The sequence below is a fragment of the Tasmannia lanceolata genome, unplaced genomic scaffold, assembly GCF_043159265.1.
Source record: "Tasmannia lanceolata isolate RefF3 unplaced genomic scaffold, GAP_Taslan_0.1 ptg000013l, whole genome shotgun sequence".
NCBI classification, from domain to species: Eukaryota; Viridiplantae; Streptophyta; class Magnoliopsida; order Canellales; family Winteraceae; genus Tasmannia; species Tasmannia lanceolata.
The window spans coordinates 47,867,155-47,874,866 of NW_027518690.1; the positions used below are offsets into that span (position 1 = coordinate 47,867,155).

At 37.1% G+C, this 7,712-nt stretch overlaps 1 protein-coding gene across 1 annotated transcript; it reads left to right on the forward strand.

The window, feature by feature from the left end:
• Window positions 1–1,238: 1,238 nt before the first annotated feature.
• LOC143890378 (transcription factor bHLH30-like) lies at window positions 1,239–7,166 on the forward strand. The gene is made up of 2 exons (XM_077395025.1): window positions 1,239–2,007; window positions 6,305–7,166. The coding sequence occupies exons 1-2, from the start codon at window positions 1,699–1,701 to the stop codon at window positions 6,770–6,772; spliced, it is 777 nt and encodes a 258-aa protein (XP_077251140.1). The 5' UTR covers window positions 1,239–1,698; the 3' UTR covers window positions 6,773–7,166.
• Window positions 7,167–7,712: the final 546 nt, after the last annotated feature.

The window sequence follows — 7,712 nt, forward strand, 5'->3', positions numbered from 1 at the left end:
AGTAAGAGAGAGTAGAAAGGAGGAGGTCGGAACACCATCTCCGGCATTCCTTGGTGCCCCCAACCCCCACCAAAATCTACCGCCGCCCATCCACCTTCTCATGGCCATCTCCATCACCGCCAGTCACCTCCATCTCTAACCCAATTCCTATCTCCATCCTCATTTCTCTTCATCTTCCATCATCAACACTCCCACTTCCCCTGTTCAAAATAGCCCAAATCCATTCCATCATATACACACAAAAAAAGAAGAAGGAAAAACCCAAAGACCACTACCAGCACCGTCATCCATCCCCACCGCTTCTCTCTCTCTCTATGCCTTTGTTTTAAAAGGAAGAAGAGGATCTCATATATTTTAGGGTTTAAGAGTTAATTTTGAGAAGAGAAGGTAGAGGTCTAGTTTTAGGGTTTGAAAAATTCATTTGATGAGTAAGAAGGAGAAGAAAGATAAAGTGCTGTATAAAATGTTCAGATTTACCGGATAAATGGATATGGATAATATTCGAATTCGAACAATATCCGCCGGAATCGAATTTGGTAATAGATATTAAATATCCGTCAAATTTGAATCCGAATTCGGATAATGTATACTGTAATCGAATTCGGATATAGCCATATCCGCTTCAAATTCGATCCGTTTACACCCCTAGTATGATCCCACATCAGAAATGGAGAGAGTTCCTGGGTTATATACGTAAACTCTCCTCCTCCATATGTAGACACATTTTTCAGCATCTCCAAGGAGCGGGTTTCTACGGAGTGGGTCGAACACGGTTAATGCTGCTGGAAAACTAAATCGGAGAGGGTGGAAAAACCTAAAACCGGACAATATTTACGCAGTGGGTCGGGCGTGACAAGTAGAAAAGAGAATATATTCTGTTTTTTATCTTATTGTCATTAACAATGAAACAAATATTCACACCCAACTTTGCGGCTCTCTTTATTTTAACCCTTTCTTTTTATATTCTAAAACTTCTCTTCTGACTTTTAATAATCCTGTACGATTCTAACAAGTTGTGAACAAGGTGAAGGTTAGAAGATGGGTGCCGATATCAAAACACATGTACGAGATATCAGCTCATACTCTATAAGCGTTGATATTGGTAGTCGACGATGAGAGTTACATAAATTAGAAATTGAATACAGTGTACGAGAGGTTCTTGTCATTAAATTACAATAATAATGATCAATTAATTAATCTTATAGTTTTGTTTGTTCGTCACATACGACGTCTTGTCTGCTGCTTCCTACTACTTTCTAACCTTTTTGCTGAGGAAAAAACACCCCCTTTTATACGTCTGCACACTCTCTTACCTTCACAACCGTCTTAGATTCTAGGGTTTCGAATATCCAGCTATTCTGTCTTCAAGATTCACGGATTCCGAAAGTGGGTTTTATAAATCTACTCAGACCCAGTTCAGAAATTCGAGATCTCCTCAGACCCAGTTCAGAAATGCTTGATTTTACACACAAAAAGGCGAAGATGAAAGGGGTTTTCCATTAATTTTACTTCAGAGGCGTTTGTTTCTGCGGAATGGAAGGTAAAAGTGGAATAAGAAAGGGATTGATCGGAAAAGAAGAAGAAAAACTGCCTCGTCGAAGACTTTTTTTCTGGCCCATTCCAACCAATCGCCCCCCTGGTTTGGATCCTCGTTTACGATTCTTTGGTTCTGGTTCTTAAATTTAGGTTAATCTTAAAATGGGTTCTTTTTCTGGGGATTTTGGTATTGTTTGTGGGAGTGATTTGGCACGCATTTATGGTGAATTTTCTCAGAATATTGATGGGTTTAGGCAAATGGGTAGAAGTGGGTCTTCTTCTTCATCTTTGATTTTAGATTGTGATAGAGGGGAGCTCGTGAAGGCTCCGGCGAGGTTGGCGCAGAGAGGGATTACTGATGAAAAGGTGAAGGCGGCTTTGAAGAATCATAGTGAGGCAGAGAGGAGGAGAAGAGAGAGGATAAATGCTCATCTTGCAGCGCTTCGGAGTCTCGTCCCAAGCACTGATAAGGTTAGGGTTTTGATCTTCATTTCTGTTTGCTTTTTGTTGTTTTTAATGAATTGGGTTTGTTTGTTTTTTTTAGGATGCCTGAGTTTTTACCTGATGGTCAATTGTGGATTTATGTTATGGTCACATAAATTTTTGATATTTCTATTAGTTTGGGAGAATTGATTTTTTTTTAAAAGAAAATGGTAGTCACCATAGGGCCTTTGGAATTTCAAGAATGCTTTCAACAGTTCAACTTATCTTTATCCATTTGTCATTGCTATCATGGTTATTTAAATAAAACTTAGGATAAATTTTTCAAAGAAAAATTCAGGTTGACATTGTGTACTATCTTTCAGCTTTCTTTATCTTCTATACAAGGTGAGTAGCTTTTATCTATTTTGCATAAAGATAATGGTGGAGGTGCTTTTTATATTAGGTTATTGTAATTACATTAGTAAAATTTTCTATCTATTAGAAACAAGTGTCAGGCCACCAATGTGTCAGCTATTTAAGGCTCTGAATGTTGTCATTTTTCATTTTTTTTTCTGAATGGATCAAGAGTTTCAGGGGAACATGGATGGATTTTACTTAAATTAAAGTTAGAAACCTAGGAAAGGCTGACAAAATTCAGTTCTTGATACCATAAAGGCAACTGAGATAAATTTCTATTCAGTATTTTAATTCTCACAAACTCTTTGAACAAATCCTGTATGAGGAGTTACGAATACACCGCGTGGGGAATTTTGAATTTTTCATGATAAGATGCCCGTTTTGAAACTCTGTTTTGTACCCTGAATATTTTGCTCTTTTCTTTTGTCTCTCGTCTTTTTAAATAAATGTTAACCATTTGGAAACATCACTTTGTACCTTGACCATCATGGTCTTCCATTTGCAACACAATTGACGATCATTCAAAAAAAAAAACATTTAGAAACATTACTGTAGGCGGAAATGAAAGAAACTACTAAATTAAGTGTTGGCTACTTGATTTGAGCTGCTTCCCTATCTGCGTTTGAAGTGTGAAATATAATTACACTTAAGATGAGAGATTGGCATTTATTGACATGCAATGGCCAAAATTTGAACTGGCTGTACCATCCAAAAATAAAAATAAAAATTGAACTGGTTGTAGGTTTTGTATTTTAAGTATAGTTGTGGAAGTAATGTACCACATGAATAATGATATATGATGGATCATATTGTATAACACAAGAAAAAAGCACGCACTTTGCACGAACATTTATTCATGCAAAAATACGTGTTTACATGACTAAATCTTTCTGTGGTAAAAATTGATCCAGAGCTTAAAAGTAGTATAGAAATAAAATATTTACTAGCTATAGAGAAATTTACATGTATAAGTTATTAATAGCTATAAAGAGATTTACATTTATAATGTAATTAATAGTTTGATGCAAATTTTCTATTATAAGGCTTTAAATAACCTTGGGAGCCACCCAAGTTTTCCCATTTATAATATCTAAGTATAGATTTCGTTGTCATGCTTAGAATATTTGCATATATTTAAACTGCCTTCTAATATACTATATAAAAAACTGTAGAGAACACTATAGAGATTCCTTCAATATTATTGTTTGGTATGTAATGTAATTAATAGTCATAAAGAAATTTACATTTATAAGGTATAAATAAATTTACATTTTATAAGATAATTGATAGCTAACATTTATGAGATATTTAATAGCTAAAAGAAAATTTATATTTATAATGTTTTAAATATCCTCGGGGGACACCCAAGTTTTGCTGTTTTTTTTCTGATGAATGTTGCAGTTGATATATCGGAATTGATTATGATGTAAATATGCCTATAATCCAATGAAATTGAATAACAACTTTGTAAGTACAGGTCTTTGCACTTTCTGTGATGTTATAATATTTCTATCTATTTGATTATTTTCAGTGTCTTATATTCTTTTTTATTTTAATTTTAGCTATGTGCTTTGAGATCCAGTTTTTGATAAAATGATTTACGGCAGAAGAAATGAGTATCTGCATTTCCTATGTTAGATAGTTATTTTGTTTCATTTTCTTATGATTACTTTGGGATGATATATTTTCTCTAATTGACTGCTGTTTGATTTTGATTTCTATTTGCTGTTTGTTTTTAAAATTTCAATTGGGCCTTTCATTGAAGAAGTAATAAAACTCCTAGTTATTTTGGCTTTTATCCGAGGATGCCTATTGCATAATCTTTGAAATTTGGAGTTTTTTTTTCAAGAAAAGAAAAAGAGAATCATGTAATTATGTGACTTAGGTATTATGCATTGCATTCCTTCATACATTAAATTGTGTTTTTCATTACCCTCCTTGAAATCAGATCACAACAGACTTCTGTCTGTTGCATGGGTCACCCTTTTCTTATATATAAGTTAAACACTCGTGTTTGGCCAACACTAAAGTTGTCAAAGGACCCAATTCATACCAGATTCACCTATGTCCGTGTCACGGTCAATTACAATACCAACTCGGTTGGATCCACGAATCCTACTTTTTGTGTCTGTGACATGATCCCATTAAGAATTAGTGCATTCAGGAGTGTCCTAGGTCCAACTAGTGTTTGACCCTGAATTGTATAGAATTTTACCGAGCAAATAAAAATTGTATAGAATTTTCAGCTTGTGTTTTCAGCTACAATTTGACGAGTTGGCTAATGCAATCACTCAAAGACGAATGAAGATGAAGGGGCACGTCCATTGGTGACCAGTGAATGGGTTTTGGGGTTTTAAGGTTCAACGAGGAGGGAGGAGGGAGGCTTTCGCTTGGTCGATTTGATTTGATTCGAATGGTTTTTTTAGTTTTTAGTATAGATCTTATATACCAAAAACACCCCTCATGTTTAGCCTGTAAGTAAAAGTCATGAAAGTTATTTCCGTACTATAGTAAAATATATTCAGATCTGGGACAGTTCAACGGACTTATTCTACAACATCCGGGTCCCATCCGAATAAACAAAACTAAGACAGATGTTTAGATCATAAATTTTGTATCTATGTCTCACACGAGACTCCCCAATGGACCCACATCATCTGTCTATGTCCCACCTATTTAGAGTCGCATTCAAAGGATCCGTAGGAGCGCGGTCCCTTGACAGGCCTCGCCAACACCCTCTTCCTAACTTCTTTTCTTTTGTTCTTTTTTTTTCTTGTCTCTTTTTCTTCCATTTTTTTTGACCCTAAATAAACTTTGTTGAAAGAAAAACAAGAAACATAGTTAGAAAAGGGATATAAGCTACCCCACATACAAAGAAACTCTATGCACACCCCCCTTGGCAAGGGTACCTACACCTGCTATCTCATTAGCACATCTAGGATTGTATGAAAAAGAAAAATCGCTTCCATCACTAAGCTCTTTAGTCTCATCAGTAACCCCTGTTAGTCTCCAAGGGATCAGCGAGCACCCTCTAGCTCACGAAGTAACATTGGATAAATTCCATCCACCAAATGATTGCCTTCAAAGTTGACAACGGAATGCCTAAGCCGGCAAAAAGATCATGAGCCTCTGCCTCACTAGAATCTTTACACTCAATCAGCCCAAAGATAACACCACATTTCCCAATTGATCCCGGAATCCCTTCCTTCCAATACTCGGTGGACAAGGTTTGCCCAAAGTATCATCAGATCAGCTTAAGAGCATTTTGGGGGTGGTGGGGGGGTTCATCTTCTCCTTCCCATTCCTATCCAAATTAGTTACTTCCCATCCCAAATAATTAACTCCCATTTTATTTGAAGATCTTGGATTGAATAACCCCTAAACTTCTCTCTAACAATAGTCTCGATGTACGAGGCTTTTGATTTTGGCAGCAATTCACACATTCACCTCCTATTTTTTCTTCAAAGGTTCTCCTATTTCTTTATCTCTATAAAACCTAAGTAACCACAGAAGGGTCAAGACCATAGAATACAGCCTTTCTTTATCAAGGTGATGACTTAATGACAACTCCGCTCCAAAAGAACTGGAAACGAACACGGAGAACTCCAACACACGCTGAACCAGGAAGGATTCTTCACAAAACAATTCAAGTCACCTCATAACAGAAAAGAATACGACTGCACGGCTTTTCAGTTCTTTCTTTTTAGAATATTGGTGGTATTCACCGAGTTTTGTGCACCTAAGGTGCAAAGTTTTTGTTGGACATTATTCCTTCTCAGATGGGCCTTTATGTTTAACTCTTGCTACTGTTTATATGATTGGTTGTATTGTGACATTTCCTATTAAGTAGCCTAGATTGGGAAGAACTTGCTATGGGTGCTTGCTGGAATAAAAAAGGATAACAAGTTGAATTGGAAACTTAATGCAGATGGATAAGGCTGCATTACTTGCGGAAGTGATTAGTCAAGTGAAGGAACTGAAAAGGCATGCCACAGAAATCAGTAAAGGACACACAATTCCCTCAGATGTTGATGAAGTGAGGGTTGAATCCAATGTGGAGGGACTTAACAAAGAATGTTTTCACATCAAGGCATCTCTATGTTGTGAGGATCGTCCGGAGCTTCTGGCTGATCTGCAACAGGCACTTCAGGCCCTTCAACTTAAACTGGTGAGGGCGGAGATATCAACTTTGGGAGGCAGGGTCAAAAACGTCTTTGTAATGACGTGTGAAGGAAATACCAATGACATTGAACATCGAACTTTTGCAGGTTCTGTTCATCAGGCCTTGAAGGCTGTTCTTGATAGGGTTGCTTCTCCAGAGTTTTCACCAACAACAGCTCTATCTAACAAAAGGCGAAGGATTTCACTGTTTGAATCTTCAAGCTCTTCTTCATGAATTAGGGCACTGAGGGTGGTTGCTTATACTGTAAATGTTCTATACTATAGAACCATATTTCTTCATCGGAGTATTTCCAAGCTATGCATCGGTGAACTTCTGTTACTTGTGGTAAGGTGGTAGAGCCATAATGAGTAAGGCAGAAACCCTAGTTGTAGAATGCCGAATGCATTTCCATGCTATGCATTGGTGAATTTCTAATATGTGTGTTTAGGTAGTAGAGCTATAATGAGCAAGGGGGGAGTCCTACTTGTAGAATGCCGAATGCCTGGTTCACTGCTTGGTTGATCAATCCAAATTCTGAATGAATGTCTCTCTTTTGTTGTTTAGATCTGTAATACGACTTCCTATGACATTTTCTCTCAATAAAATTATCTTAAATATGGTGCTTAAATGTTCTCTTCTCGTGCTTTTGTAGGATGGATTACATGTGTTGTTCTTCACATTTTCTGAAGGACCTGTTGTTTCCTTCATCCTATTGTTTTGGATCTGTCATATACTCATGTTGACTCAGCAACAAGAGATTCCTTCATTTTCATCATCTTTTGAATTAGGCTCCTCTAGTGTCATAAATTGTTGACTTAGTGTATTCCTCCCGGAAGAAGTGACTATATTTGGGAGCCATTTTTGAAAATCTGGACGCTTCTAGCCACAGACTTGTCACCTAACCGGCTAACCCACTCCAGGTTCGAGTCCGTTAGGTAGTCCGTGACACTGCTTGAATTATTGGTCAGCCTCTTATCTGTACTGTGCATGTGGCCATGGGATTGGAAACAGGCCGATCTGGTCTTTCACGATATTGCGGAACTTGACACTGGAAACAGGCCAATCTGGTCTTTCACCATATTGATGGAGTTTGACACTGGAAACAGGCCGATGGTCTTTCACGATATTGATGGAGCTCGACACTGGTGAGATTTTCATACAAAATAATGTCCAA

Coding starts and splice junctions, on each gene's coding strand:
- LOC143890378 (XM_077395025.1), top strand. CDS start 1,699: ATGGGTTCTTTTTCTGGGGATTTTGGTATTGTTTGTGGGAGTGATTTG. Junction 2,008..6,304: donor TCGTCCCAAGCACTGATAAG/GTTAGGGTTTTG, acceptor AACTTAATGCAG/ATGGATAAGGCTGCATTACT.